We start from the raw sequence: 15,557 nt of genomic DNA on the forward strand, positions 1-15,557 counted from the left end.
TTGCTGTGAACCAGTCCCCAGGCCCGTTCTCGAAGGGAGTGAGCAGAGTCTGATGGGGGAGACAGATGATAAACAAGTAACAGGTAGATGAACAAGAGGATTCTTTTTTTTTTTTTTTTTTTAAATTTTTGAGACAGAGAGAGACAGAGCATGAATGGGGAGGGTCAGAGAGAGGGAGACACAGAATCTGAAACAGGCTCCAGGCTCTGAGCTGTCAGCACAGAGCCCGATGCGGGGCTTGAACTCACGGACCGCGAGATCATGACCTGAGTCGAAGTCGGCTGCTTAACCGACTGAGCCACCCAGGCTCCCCAAGATGATTCTTTTTAAAATCGTGATAAGGGGATAAAAAAAAATAGGCTCATACACTAGCATGGGTGTTCGGGGAAGGCCTCTCCAAGGAAGTGACCTTTGAACTGAGACTTGAGAAACAAGGAGGCAGCCACATAATGCTCTGGGTCAGAGTGTTCCAGGCAGAGGGAGCAGTGGGTGCCTGGTCCCAGATGTAACTGAGCAGAGGAAGCAGGATACACCAAGAACTGGCCCAAGGGAAAAGAGAATTTGGTAGGAGGACATGTACTGAGGATTTTTCTTTTTTGAACTTGTTTTTTTTTTAAACTGAAAACATAATCTTTGAACTCAGTTAAAAGAAAAAAGCACACAGAAGGTTTACAACCAATAAAAGTAGGTCTCATATTTACTCTAACCTTCCCAGTCCCTTGACTAGGAAACAATTACCCATAACTGTATTTTATGTATCCTTTCAGAAGCCTTATCCATGTATTTGTTTTTAAACGTTTATTTATTTTTGAGACAGAGAGAGAGACACAGCATGGATGGGGGAGGGTCAGAGAGAGAGGGAGACACAGAATCCGAAACAGGCTCCAGACTCTAAGCTGTCAGCACAGAGCCTGACGTGGGGCTCGAACTCATGGACTGCGAGATCATGACCTGAGCTGAAGTCAGATGCTTAACCGACTGAGCCACCCAGGCACCCCTCCATATATTTTTAAAAATTTAATTTATTTTTTATTTGAGAGAGAGAGAGAGCATGAGCAGAGCACGGGGGCAGAGGGAGAAAGAGAGAGAGAATCCTAAGCAAGCTCCATGCTCAGTGTGGAGGCTGATGTGGGTCTCAATTCCATGACCCCTGAGGTCATGACCTTAGCTGAAATCAAGAGTTGGATTCTCAACCAACTGAGACACCCAGGCACCCCAATATATCCATGTATCTTTAATATAAAGAAGGCATAATTTAACCCATAGCACAGGACTTAGAACAGTTCCCTAATTATGGACATTTAGGTACTTTCTAGACTTTTGCTATTGAAAACAGTGCAATGATCCTTAAATGTACGTCTCTATGAAATATGTGAATTTACTTGTAGGATAAATTCCTAGCGTTAAAATTGCTGGACCATGGGGCGCCTGGGTGGCTCAGTCGGTTAAGCGTCCGACTTCAGCTCAGGTCACGATCTTGCGGTCCGTGAGTTCGAGCCCCGCGTCGGGCTCTGGGCTGATGGCTCAGAGCCTGGAGCCTGCTTCAGATTCTGTGTCTCCCTCTCTCTGACCCTCCCCCGTTCATGCTCTGTCTCTCTCTGTCTCAAAAATAAATAAAAACATTAAAAAAAAAATTAAAAAAAAATTGCTGGACCATTAGGTGTGTGCATTTAAAATTTTAATAGGCATTGTCGAATGTGTGTTCAGCTTTTTTATACTCTAGAGAAATTAGAGGGACTCTTCATTATAGATATCATGAAGAAGTACATTCTGATCTGGTGTGAAGGAATAATTGTCAACATTCATAAATAAGCTTAAATGAAGCTCGGGGCACCTGGGTGGCTCATTCTGCTGGGCGTCCAACTTTGGCTCAGGTCATGATCTCACAGTTCATGGGTTCGAGCCCCGCATCGGGCTCTGTGCTGACAGCTCAGAGCCTGGAGCCTGCTTCAGATTCTGTGTCTCCCTCTCTCTCCGCCCCACCCCTGCTTGTGCTCTGTCTCTGTCTTTCAAGAATGAATAAACAAAAAAAAAAAAAAAAAGAAAAAAAAATGAAGCTCAAGGTTTAAAATTTTTATTTTTATTTTTGTATTATGGACTATTTGAAATAAATACAAATGGGGAGAGATTAATATCATGAACTCTATCACTCAGCTTCAACAATTATCAACTCATGGTTAATCTTGTTTCATCTATGTCCTCAATCCACTTGCTCTTGCTTATTTTCTTAAAAAAATTTTAATGTTTATTTATTTTTGAGAGACAGAGCACAAGCTGGGAAGGGGCAGAGAGAGGGGGAGACACGGAATCCTAAGAAGGCTCCAGGCTGTGAGCCATCTGCACGGAGCCCGATGTGGGGCTTGAACTCATGAACCACGAGATCATGACTTGAGCTGGTCAGATGCTTAACCAACTGAGCCACCTAGGCGCCCCTCCCTTGATTATTTTGAAGCAAATATCAGACATTATATCCTCTCCTGCTTAAATATCTCAGGATCTGAAGGTGACTTTTTGAAGATTAGCTATCTTGTGGAATGACCCCCTTCAAGATTTGTCAGATTCTTGTCTCTGGATCAACCAAAATCGTTCCTCCCTCCCCAGGGGTATTTGATGCTTGGTAGAGAGGGGAGTCAGTGGTGAGATAACATGGTAGGCAGGAGACCCTGCATGGACTTTGGGTTTCCGTACTGGGGCTAGTGCTTCCTAGCAGCTGTGGGTCCTTAAGCAAGTCCAACCTCTTGAAGCCTCATTTCCTTATTTGGAAAGTGACGGTTAGAGGAAGAGGTTTTTGTGGAAAGCTGAGCTTGTGGTGCCACACAGTAAGGGCTCTCGGTTACTGTAAGCAGCAAGGGGCAAGGAGTGGTAGTGGGGAGAAGGGGCCATTATACCACCATCCAACATAGCAGCATAGGAATGAGGGTTGGGTGAAGATAAAGGAGAAGGGCCATTCTGTAAAAGGCACCAAAAATGTTTTTGCTGTTAATGCCGAAGAGTAGCAGAATATGCCACTCTAAAATATGCCACTTTGGCATAAGGATCACTTTGAGCTAAAAGCACTTACAAAAACATCAGCTACAAGAAGGGTGCTCTGATCTTCCCCCTTTTCTTTCTAAAAGCAGATGAAACCCCCATATGGAAGATGTCTTCCCTATACTAGGAGTTAAGTACCATTTTTATCATCAAGGATGAGAGAAGTTGAAGCGGAGAGAGTTCTGTACAAGCAGACTTTGTCAAAACAATTTGTCTTCCTTTAGCCTCCCCATATATTTTAGTTACTTTTCCGTAACTGCCTTTCTTTGTTCAACCGATATAAAAGCATTTAAGTGGGGCACCTGGGTGATTAAGTCAGTTAAGTGTTCAACTCTTGATTTCTGCTCAGGTCATGATTTTGTGGTCATGAGATCAAGCCCTGCGTTGGGTTTCACGCACTGGCATCTGCTTAAGATTCTCTTTCCCTCAAAAAAAAAAAAAAAGCATTTAGGTTCTGCTACTTCCTTGGGTCTTCATTTTCTTTTTTAAGTTTTTTTAAACATTTATTTATTTTTGAGAGACAGAGCAAGAGCAGGAGCAGGGGAGGGGCAGAGAGAGAGAGAGGGAGACACAGAATCTGAAGAAGGCTCCAGGCTCTGAGCTGTCAGCACAGAGCCCGATGCGGGGCTTGAACTCACAAACCGTGGGATCATCACCTGAGCTGAAGTCGGATGCTTAACCAAGTGAGCCACCCAGGTGCCCCGGGTCTTTGTTTTCTTACAAGGGCTCCTAGGTCACATAAAACTTAAATTTGTATGCTTTTCTCTATTAATTTGTCCTATACCAGCTTAATTCTTAGGCCCAGTCAAAAACCCTAAAATGCTGGAGGTAAAATTATGCCTCCCCTTATAATGATTACACAGTGATCTTCTCAAAGCTGGAGATTTAAGGAAGATAGTGTTCCTTTATGATTTAAGAGCATAAAATGTCCTGGAGCAGAGAATAAGGCAGGACACTGGTGAGGGTGAAAATCCCTCTGGTGGCTTCTCACCACAGGGTTTAAGAACAGGGTTAAGAACAGGGTTTGTGTCGGGGAGCCTGGGTGGCTCAGTCAGCTGAGTGTCCAGCTTCGGTTCAGGTTGTGATTTCATGATTCATGGGTTCAAGCCTGCATTGGGCTCTGTGCTGATGGCTCACAGCCTGGAGCCTGCTTCGGATTCTATGTCTCCCTCTCTCTCTACCCTTCCCCTACTCATGCTCTGTCTCTCTCAAAAATAAATAAACATTTAAAAAAAAAAAAAAAAGAACGGGTTTCATGTGGTGGGACGGTTTTGAGGGCAACTTATTAAAAGTTGCAGTTTTATCTTGTACTTGGGTAACTGTGCATAGTAGGTGAAGTCATTAGAGTCTTTCCTTTATATAAAATTAGAGACATTGGAAGGCTATGTTTCCGTTCAAAAAACTGACCTTTTTTTAAAATTTTTTTTACATTTATTTATTTTTGAGACAGAGCACAAGTGGGGAGGGGCAGAGAGAGAAGGAGACAGAATCTGAAGCAGGCTCCAGGCTCTGAGCTGTCAGCACAGAGCCCAACCCCACGCGAGGCTCAAACTCACAAACCATAAGATCATGACCTGAGCCGAAGCTGAACGCTCAACCAACTGAGCCACCCAGGCGCCCCGAAAAACTGACCTTTTAAAGCATCCACTGATTCTGCAGATGCTGAGAAATAAGCTGGTGTAACCATAAACACTTGGAAATAAGAAATAACAGCAGAGTGAGAGCTTTTCAAAGCAGTCAATAAGTAAGCAGCAAAGACCGATAGTGCCCACAGGGTATTTCAAATTATAAAGCTTTGGGGCAGGGTGTTCAGAGTCCCCGAGCACAACTAGTTGTGCAATGCTAAGTGATAGAGGAATGTGTGTTCCACTCAGACTCAGCAGTATGAGGGGCAGCACGTTTCACCGAATTTTTGATGTTTTAGGTTACTATTGTGATTGGTCACATTTTTTTTAAATAAAATTTTTTACATGTTTATTTATTATTGAGAGACAGAGAGACACAGAATGTGAGCAGGGGAGGGGTTAGAAGAGAGAGGGAGACACAGAATCTGAAGCAGGCTCCAGGCTCTGAGCCGTCAGCACAGAGCCCAACGCGGGGCTCAAACTCATAAACCGCGAGATCATGACCTGAGCTGAAGTCGGACGCTTATCCGACTGAGCCACCCAGGCGCCCCTGCTTGGTCACATTTTTAGATGAATCCATTTGTCTTTATTTAGAACACAGGAATAAGAGCGAGCATGGCTTGACTGGGCTAGTGGAAGCATACACAAAGTGAATTTTCTAGTATCATGCCCTGAGCTGTAGGATACCCTCATATGATCTCTTAATCCTCACGTCACCCTATGATAAAGCTACCATTCTCTCCATTCTATGGATGACAAAACCGAGGCTCAAAGAATTTGTTCCAGATCACTTAGCAAATAAATTGTGCAGCCAGAATTTCGATCTAGGGAGGGCCTTAATAACCAGTTCAGACTCGTTATTAGACAACTTGTAATTCCACAGATCTATAGTCCTTTAAGGTTCTGAACTGGGGAATGGCTTGATCAAAATGAACAGAAAGAGCTGTCTGGTGGCATAATACAGGATTCACAGAGGAAGGAAAGAACTGGAGCATGGAGAGATCAGATGGAAGGTTGTGGCAGGAAGACAGGCCCTGGAGATCGAGTGACCAGAGTTTGGAGCTAGAAAACTCGGTTCCAGCCTGGGCTGTACCATAATGCTGCTATGGGGAACCTTAGGCAAGTTATAGCCACATCTCTGACATCTTGTTACTCCTCCCTAAATAATGGGTTGATAAATTGAGACGAGACAATCTCTTGGTTCTTTCAAACTCTAAAATTCTGCCTGGTGCCTTTAAATTTTAATGCATTCTAAAGATTTATATTATGAAAGCCCTAAATATCATCCAGAATCCCGAAAAGAATTTAGATGAAATGATTCTCAAAGTAGTCTTTTGAAAGTACAAAGGAATAGAATTTTTAGTAATTCTAAGAACATAGTTTTTAAGAATATTTTCTAAACTGGATTATATTGAGACAAGCCCATCATTTCTGTATCTTACTGTTTTGTTTAAGAACGTGATTTGAGGGGGGAGAAAAAGAACATGATTTGGGTATTGCTGCGGCAGCAGTGGTTGATGATATTAAAATCAAATAAACATATTACTCTTGAAACAAATGAAATTATTTAAACCTACCTCTCTAAGAAATTTTATGAAAATATACCTAGGAGGCACAAATTATATTATCATCAAATTAATTTGTTTTCTAAGCTCAAATTTAATTTGAAATGTGATATTTCTCCAACTGGTTCAGTCAACAGACTTTAAAGGGATTTTAGATAGAGAACACGGGAAATAGATACAGTAACGTTGGAGAAAATAATCAACAAAATAGTTGTTCTGTTGCTGTGATGCTTCTAGAAGGTATTTTCAACAACTCCCTGAGGAATTGGCTCTTGCTGGAATGAAGCCAGGTTCTTCTCTCTGCTCACATCCGCAAACTTTCCTCCATTCTCATATCCTATAACAAACTATTTCCAAGCCTTGCTGAGTCCTTGGTCTCAGTGTTTTTCAGAACTGACACTGCCTCAGAAAAGAAAAAAAAAAAAAGGGAAAAGAAAAGAAAGAACTGGCTTTTCCTCATCTACAAAGATTTGGGTTGGGGTTCCCATTCCTGGGTGGCAGAAATGGTCTTCTCCTTAGAATAAATTGAAGGGCAAAAGAACCTTCCTGAATGAAGCTTTCATCAAGCCATTTTTGTTATTAAAACATTCAGGCATCCCATTACTTAGAGTTTGAAATCTAAATTCTGCAGTTGAGATCCCCTTCCTTTGAGCCAAGCAAATGCATTAGCTTTCTTTACAGACTTTAATCCTTTACATCTGAGATTCTATTTGGAATGCTTTTCTGCTCTTTTTCTCTGCCAGCACATGACCACCACCTCTTGAAACCATCTATCTTGAAACTCATTTCCTTCAGGATGTTTTCCTGGTTTAGTAGCTACTTTGCAAACAAACAACTCTTGTTTTTGAGCTTTTAATCACATTAAGTGCTTTTAAGATAAATTATCCAAGTCAAGGGATAAACAACATATAGAGATTTCCATTCTTTAAGAAACCACCCAGAGGGATTTTACTTTGTGAGGAGGGATATAGGCACTTGAATTTGTAGGTGTCTTGCTTTTTAGCTGAATCCACACTAGAATCAGGGCAAAATGACTCTTTATGGTGACCTCTAGTGGGCACGGGACAATCCTACAAATTATGAAAAGTGAAGGGCAAAGTAAAACCCTTCCCAGTAACCAGCTGGGTTACTCGGCGGTCAGAAGACCGCATCCCACCCCACCCCACCCCTACCCCACCCTTATTTTCAATTCCAGTATTTGTTTTGCATTGAACAGTTTGCCTTACAACTCACCTGTTTCGCCTCTGGCGGGCACCGCGCGGGCTGGGCTACCGGTGTCGGATGTCGCGTGAATTGCAGGTAGCAGTTTAAAATAATCCCTGCCAAGTGGAACCCACTCCCTGCGCTTCGACCAGAAGGCAGGGCAGTTCGCTCTGAGGAGCCTTAAAGGGCACTTCAAGCTCCAAGAGCCAGTGCTGCAGCCGGCTCGGGGGTGCACAGGGGAAATCAAGACATTATGAAAAGGAGGGCGCAGATGAAGGCTACGGGAAAATTGTGTTCTTGCCAGTGGCAGAGCGATCCTCCTCAGACTTTCACCCCACTCTACAGAAAGCGTTCTGGCGGGGGGGGGAGAGGGTGTCCAGGAGCGGTACACGTAGGCGCCCTTTTAGGATCCGCGCCCCACAACGCTGGGGGTGGGCCCCTCCCTTCCGCGGGAGGACAGGCGGGAGGGCGACAACGAGCCTGGGTGCTGGGGTGTGTGGTCGCCTTTAGAGCGGTATGTGGGTCTCCGTGCCGCCAGAGGAAAAGCAAGTCGTCAAGAAAAGCAATTGCTGGGGTGCCTTCTTTGAGAAATCCCTTGGGGCGCTCTCAGAAACTGCGCTGGGTTCCGGATAGTTTCTGGAAGAAGCTCTCCAAACGCTGTCTGCCCCCGCTCCTCAAATCCTGCACCCCAGTCCTCACCCCTCCTTACCCTCCTGCCGCCTCCATTTGGCGGGGGGGGGGGGGGGGAGCGGTTAAAAGGGGGCCGCCCAAGTCATCCTGATGGCCCCGGGTGGCACGCGGGAGCAGGCACCCCGGCCGCGGGGCTTAGCCGCCCCCACCCCCGGGGCTCCCCGTTGCTCCCTTCCCCGCCCCGCGGACCACTCCTGGCCGCAGCGGGCGGGAGCGGAGGGGGAGGACGGCGTCACGAGGCGGGGAGCCCGAGGTCCAGGGCGGGGCGCCGGGGAATCCCAGCCGAGCGGGCCCGGGAGGTGCGGGCGCGGGTGGGCAGAGGAGGGCGGCGCGTGGAGGGAGGTGAGCCGAGCTGAGCCGGGAGGCGAGGAGGGGGAACCGCGAGGAGGCCCCGCCCCCGCCTCGCGGAGCCGGCTCTCCGCCGCCTCCGAACCCGCTCACTTTGCCTCTCGCCTCTGGACGGCGGCGGGGCGGTTGCCGGAACCGCGGCCAGAGGGAGCGCCGGGGACCGTAAGCCATCCCGCACCGGTGCCTCCGCCCGCCGCCCGCGCCCCTCACGGGGGGCACAGCGCCGCCGCTTTGAAAGGACACCCTGGCCTCGCAGGGGGGCACCCCCCCCCCCCAGGCGCTGACAGTCTCATTCCCAGCCAACGGGGCGCAGCGCTGACGCCTGAGGGGACTCCCCGGCCACCTGCAGGTACCGCCGAGCCGAGGGAGCGTCGCTAGCAGCAACGCCTGGCCGCGGAGGAGGCTAGAGCCGAGGGGTCTCCGGGTCGGCGAAGGGCAGGAGCGGAGCCCGCAGCGGGAGCCGGCCGGCCAGCCCGCGGGCCCCGACGGCGCGCTCCCCCGTCGGCCAACGGCAGGCAGGCCCCGCGCGGCGACCGGGGGGGGGGGGGGCGGCGGCGGCCTCGGGCCTCGGGGCCTCGGGGCGGCCAGCCATGACCTTCGGGCGCAGCGGGGCGGCCTCGGTGGTGCTGAACGTGGGCGGCGCCCGGTACTCGCTGTCCCGGGAGCTGCTGAAGGACTTCCCGCTGCGCCGCGTGAGCCGGCTGCACGGCTGCCGCTCTGAGCGCGACGTGCTGGAGGTGTGCGACGACTACGACCGCGAGCGCAACGAGTACTTCTTCGACCGGCACTCGGAGGCCTTCGGCTTCATCCTGCTCTACGTGCGCGGCCACGGAAAGCTGCGCTTCGCGCCGCGGATGTGCGAGCTCTCATTTTACAACGAGATGATCTACTGGGGCCTGGAAGGCGCGCACCTAGAGTACTGCTGCCAGCGCCGCCTCGACGACCGCATGTCCGACACCTACACCTTCTACTCGGCCGACGAGCCCGGCGCCCTGGGCCGCGACGAGGTGCGACCGGGCGGTGCCGAGGCGGCCCCCTCCAGGCGCTGGCTCGAGCGCATGAGGCGGACCTTCGAGGAGCCCACGTCGTCTCTGGCCGCGCAGATCCTGGCCAGCGTGTCGGTAGTGTTCGTGATCGTGTCCATGGTGGTGCTGTGCGCCAGCACACTGCCCGACTGGCGCGCCGCGGCGGCCGATAACCGCAGCCTGGATGACCGGAGCAGGTACTCCGCCGGCCCTGGGAGGGAGCCCTCCGGGTAGGACGCACTGCTTCTCTGCCCGTCCCGTCCGTCCTGTCGCGTCTGTCCGTCCCGTCCGTCGGTCCCGTCTCCGTCCTATTTGCCTCCGGGCTGCCGAGCCAGGCTAGGTTCCCGGCCCAGCGAGGCCCCAGGCGGGGCCCCAGGCGTGGCCAGGCAGGGGATGGGTTTGTCCTCACTCCCCACTCCCTATTTACCTGGAACCAGGCGGCTCTGGTCCTTACACTAGACTCCCCTCTTTTTTTTTTTTTTTTTTTTTTTTTAATCTTTTAACATGTATTTACCCTTGAAAGACAGAGTGAGAGAGGGGGAGAGGCAGAGAAAGGGAGACACAGAATCTGAAGCAGCCTCTAGGCTGTCAGCACAGAGCCCGACGTGGGGCTCGAACTCACAAACGGGGAAATCGTGACCCGAGCTGAGGTTGGATGCTTAATCGACTGAGCCACCTAGGCGCCCCTACACTCCTTTCTTGAGGGCGAGTCGCCAGGCATGGGGAAGGGCAGGTAGAGATAAACAAGCCTCCCATCTTTTAGTTTACTTTTGAGCAAATAGCAACTAATTAGATTTCTTTAAACTTTTATTGTTAGCATTACAATTTAACCTTGGGTTAAGAGCAGTTTGAATTATTTGCCAATTTTTGGTGGTTGAAAAGATTGAAGTATTGTTATGGTGAAATGTGGTTTACTATGCACTGGCCACACATTCTAAACACTCTACATAATATGCACTTTAATGGAATTGTATTATCAAAGAGATTAACAACAGAAGACTCTAAATAATGGATGTCTGCCCTTTTCTCTCTTCTTTTCCTACCAAGTATGTAGTTAGCAAAGCACCTGTTCACTGCTTGGTACCAAAGATACACACTGTGGCTTTCAGAAGGGTCTTCAGTGTGGGGAGGGAAAAAATCACTACCTTGGAAAAGAAGAAACATTTAAACCGCCCCAAATCCAGAAACATTATTGGACTAATCTTTTTTTTTTTTTTCCACTTTATTGGGATAAAAGGAAAATATTTTAATCTTTCCTTAGATCATGTTTACCTTTCAATAGAGATAACACACTTCTGGTTTTAGAGCTAGTGAGTTCATTTTGCATATTTGGTAGGGAATAAACAGTAAAGTTGGCTTTGAAGGGAAACAGTCTCTTGGGGGCACAAACACAAGATTGTATATTCTGTTTTACCTTTGACACTGTTTTAAGATGCCTCGTCCATTCATATTTATTTCCTTATTTATTTATTTTTCTCCTTCCATTCATTTTTAAAATTAGGTTGTGCCTGATAATCTTTTCCTGATAGAGATGTGTATGTTTCCGGTGGTATTATATGCCTTGATGTTACAGTGCATTAGTTCCACATAATAGTCTTCCTTTGGAGAGTGAAGATTGTTTTTTAATGTAAGAGGTAAATAAAATTGCCTAGTACCACAGAGTCCATTACCGATATAGTGATATCTTGGCATGAAATCCAAGATACATGCGTTAAAAGGAAATTCATTAGACTAATTGTGTGTAATGTATTAGGTTCTGAGTTTTTGATTTACAGATAAGAATTACTTATTTGGTACTCATCAGTACAATGAAATTAATTTATATACCTAAATACATAAATGTCCTTGATTCTTTTAGGAAACCATAGGACAATGAGCCTTGAAATGATTCACTAGTAATTGTGGAATTCTAAGGTTAGTGAAAGTTCAAGCTACATTAGCAAAGGAAACAGGAGAATTGAGTTAGACTTCCTGAGTCTGCAAAAGAAGTGAAGGAAGAAGAGGAATTCTTGATTTGTGTATATGTATTTTACGTATGTGTATAATTATTCAAGTCAGAACTGTTTCCTAGATACCCAGATATTTCAGGCAAAAGCATGTTTTTTCTTGGCTTAATGGCCCAGTTTTAAGCTTCACACTCCAAGTGTAGGTATGAAAATCAACCTCTGTAATCCCAAACAGGTAAGCTGAAGGAGCTGAGGAGGCTGGAAGTCACAGAGGGAGCCTCCCATAGGCCTCCTCCAACTGACAGGGCCTCTACGCTGGTGCTTTGACAATAGTCTCTCAAACCCTGCTTGCTTGTGTTTGCCGAAATTACACTTTTTAAAACATCATTCTGATCATCTGACCATATTTGGCACCTACCGAATAAAGCCAAAACATTTTTCTTGTCCTTCAAAGCTCTTTATGGGTTACCCACAATCTGCCTTTCTTGACTTATCCTGTCATCATTTGCAAGCATCTTTTTTGAGTATGTGCTGTTTAAGGCACTGTTCGTACTCCAAATATTGTAACTTTTTTCCTGGTTGTTTTCTAAAGAAAAGGTGTCAAATTGCTGATGTCGGAATGAGAGGCACAATTGATTAACAATTGAGTTGTTCTGGGATACAGTCTGGCCTTCAAGGTGGAAGGGGATGGAAACAAGTCATCTTTGGAAGGTTGCAGAGGTTGTGCACTGCCCAACAGTGGTGGGGGAGTGGTTGTCATTTATAAAAACTGTATTCACAACCTTTACAACCAGGTGTGCTCCACCTGAGAACATAATAAGGAGAATTTTCCAGGTAAAGAGAACGGCAGGGGCATAGGCATGAAATTTGCATATTATGTTTAGGGAGTGTGAGTCCAATGATTGAGTGAGAGGTGGAGGCACAGCAGATGTTCGAAAGCCTCAAATGAGAAGGATAATGATTTTATTTCGTAGGCAGTAGTTAGCTGTTGGCAGGGTTGGGGTAAGTAGGTTATGTATATAAAATCATGAGTGTCATGAGTTGTGCACTGCGAACTGGGGATGGGGAAGATTGGAAGCAGGAGGATGAGTTTGGAGATCTTTGCAGAGGGAAGGATTGCTCTGAGGTGGTAAGAATGGAGAAGAAATGATCTCTCTGGAAAATATTAGAAAGACTCAAAATTAATCCAGGGCATTGGAAGGATACAGGCATCAGGGACTGAGTACTTGGACTTCCAGGAGCTAGGAGTACTCCCTGTCACTTGCCGGCTCCATTTGTCCATACTGGCCTGCTCACTCGTTCCTGAACCCACCCGAATGTTCCTTACTGTGCAGTCCCTTGCCTGTCGAAATTGAATCATCCATCAAGCCCAACTTAGATTCTGTTTCTTTTTTGAAGCCTTTCCTGCCTACCTGAGTAGATGTGATGTTTTCTTTTGAATTTCTTGAGGGATTTCTTATTTGTTCTACTTATTTGCCATCTATAATGTCCTTCCTAGCATGGTAGTTATTTTTTCATATAAACATGTCCTCGTTTCTAAACTAGATGAGAGGAAAAGGCCTAGAAGGCAGCTAAATTCTATACTATTTATTATGACGGCATCTTTTAGAAAAAAAATTATTTCGGCACAATAAATGTCTACTGTTTATATTATAATTCAAAATACAGCCTTCCAGGATGATATCTTCTGTTGCATAGATTGAAGAGCTGTGTGGGGTAAGGCTGTGGGCTTCAGCTGGTGGAACTCTTAGTTGAGGAGGACAGGATCTTGTGCTAAGAATGAGAAAAAAAGTCTGTTAAATCAAGGAATGATTGTTTATTAGGTAGTGATTTTGCAAAAGGAATAAAGATAAGCATAGGATTTCTTTTTATTAATCTTTGAAATATTAGAATAGCATACAATCTCAAGTTTGGAAGAAATCTTGAGAGGTCTTCCAAATCAATAATTTGAAAGTTTTTTTCTGTATGAATATGATCTTTTTTTTTTAAGGTTTATTTATTTGTCTTGAGAGAGAGAGAGAGAGAGAGAGAGAATCCCAAGCAGGCTCTGCACTGTCAGCACAGAGCCCGACATGGGGCTTAAACTCATGAATCATGAGATCATGACCTAAGCTGAAATCAAGAGTCCACGCTTAACTGACTGAGCCACCTAGGTACCCCATGAATATGTTCCTTTTAAATTGATTTGTTCTAGGTGATTAATAATCATATAAATAATGGTTTAAAGTCCAGACGCTATAAAAGCAAGCCTTTCTCCATCTCCTGGGCATTTACTTCTTTTCCCTAGATGTAACCAAAGTTACTTGATTTTGTGTGTCATTTTAGAGACATTTTATGTACTTACAAACATATCATAGATATTTACAAACAACACAACAAAAACAGTACAATAATACTTTTCTGAAACTTCCTTTTCAAACTAACCAACATGTCTTGGAGATTGTTCTGTATAAGTCTATAAGGAGCTACCCAGTTATTTTATGCAGCTGTATAATATTCCACTGTATGAATGTCTCATAATTTTTGGACATTTATGTTGTCTCATCTATAGAGAATGCTGCAATGAATATCCTTGTGCATGTACATTATTTTGCTTTTATCCATAGGATAAACTCCTGAAAGTTAAGACATAGGGTCAAAGGGCATGTGGATTTGTAATTTGCATAGGTAATTCCAAAGTGCTCTTCAAAAAGATGATATCGTTTTGTACTCCTGCCTGCAGTGTGTGGGAAAATACGCTTTTTCTTTCTGTTTTTTTATTTTTTATTTTTATTTTTATTTTTATTTTTTTTATTTTTATTTTTTTTAGCGTTTATTTATTTTTGAGACAGAGAGAGACAAAGCATGAACGGGGGAGGGTCAGAGAGAGGGAGACACAGAATCTGAAACAGGCTCCAGGCTCTGAGCTGTCAGCACAGAGCCCGACGCGGGGCTCAAACTCACGGACCGCGAGATCATGACCTGGGCGAAGCCGGCCGCTTAACCGACTGAGCCACCCAGGCGCCCCTATTTTTTATTTTTAAAGTTTATTTTATTTTGAGAGAGAGAGTGCATGTGTATGAGCGGAGGAGGGGCAGAGACAGAATCTCAAGCAGGCTCACACTGTCAGCTCAGAGCCTAACATGGGGCTCTAACTCACGAACCCCCAGGTCGTGACCTGAGCAGAGATCAAGAGTCAGACACTCAAATGACTGAGCCAGCCAGGCACCTGACCCACTCTTTTAAAACCACTCATGGGGCGCCTGGGTGGCTTAAGGGTCCGACTTCAGCTCAGGTTATGATCTCGCAGTTCCTGGGTTCGAGCGCTGCGTTGGGCTCTGTGCTGACAGCTCAGAGCCTGGAGGCTGCCTTGAATTCAGTGCCTCTCTCTCTCTCTCTCTCTCTCTCTCTCTCTCTCTCTCTCTCTTTCTCTCTTCCCCTGCTTGTGCTCTGTCACTCACAAAAAATAAATAGATAAATAAAATCACTCAGCATGGCTGCCTGTGTCATAAAAAGATACTCTATGCTAGTCAGAACTTTGAGGAAAAGGTCACATATAAAGTACTTCTCACCTTTACTTTTTGGTCCCCTTTGCCTCTGAACTTATGTCCCCTCAGCCAATCTCAGCTGTTGTGTTGTCTTTTGAATTTTAAATCTCTTTATGGTGCAAAGTCTTGCTGTAATTTTAATCTGTCCTTCAGAAATTATTTCTAAAAGTTGCTTCATGTTGGAATTTTGATCTTTAATTTGTATTGCTTTGTGGTGTGGTAGTGAGAATCTGAGGAGATGTAAAGATGTTCAAGTTTTTTTTGCAGTGTTATTTTTAACCCAAGTTTTAAAAATGAAATACATAATCAAAATGAAACACCAAGTGGTGGAAATTTAAAAATCAATTGTATTATTTCTATTGCCTATTAGGTCAATATTGTATAAATTCAGTAGGTTTTTAAGTACTTTAAAAATAAAAAGCAATATTTGAAACTGAAGGTGAAAGTCTCAGTGCTTTTACTTTGCAGATAAGGTGGATACTTTCAGAAGCCGGTAATTAATAGATCTCTGATAGGATTGAACATAACCCTGAATCTCAGTTAAATTTTGTTCTTGCACAGTGGACTGTTTCTTTTAATATATGTACAGGGTTTTTCT

General features: G+C 45.4%; 2 protein-coding genes across 4 annotated transcripts in view; one reads left to right on the forward strand and one right to left on the reverse strand.

Moving 5' to 3' along the window:
• The window catches only part of MTA3 (metastasis associated 1 family member 3), a 222,042-nt gene extending 213,743 nt beyond the window's left edge, over positions 1-8,299 (reverse strand). The window contains exon 1 of the mRNA XM_053890979.1: positions 7,454-8,299. The gene's annotated coding sequence lies outside the window, so the exon portion shown is untranslated. The remainder of the gene's footprint in view (positions 1-7,453) is intronic.
• Positions 8,300-8,445: 146 nt separating this feature from the next.
• Positions 8,446-15,557, forward strand: part of KCNG3 (potassium voltage-gated channel modifier subfamily G member 3) — a 56,464-nt gene continuing 49,352 nt past the window's right edge. For 2 of the 3 annotated variants that reach the window (XM_019446339.2, XM_019446326.2), the window contains exon 1: positions 8,446-9,716. In XM_019446339.2, the coding sequence (XP_019301884.2) occupies positions 9,052-9,716 (665 nt within the window). In that variant the 5' untranslated portion in view covers positions 8,446-9,051. The remainder of the gene's footprint in view (positions 9,717-15,557) is intronic. The other variant, XM_019446331.2, reaches the window with a different exon arrangement.

Source organism: Panthera pardus, unplaced genomic scaffold (genome assembly GCF_024362965.1).
Source record: "Panthera pardus isolate Hobbes unplaced genomic scaffold, ASM2436296v1 HiC_scaffold_26, whole genome shotgun sequence".
Lineage (NCBI taxonomy): Eukaryota > Metazoa > Chordata > Mammalia > Carnivora > Felidae > Panthera > Panthera pardus.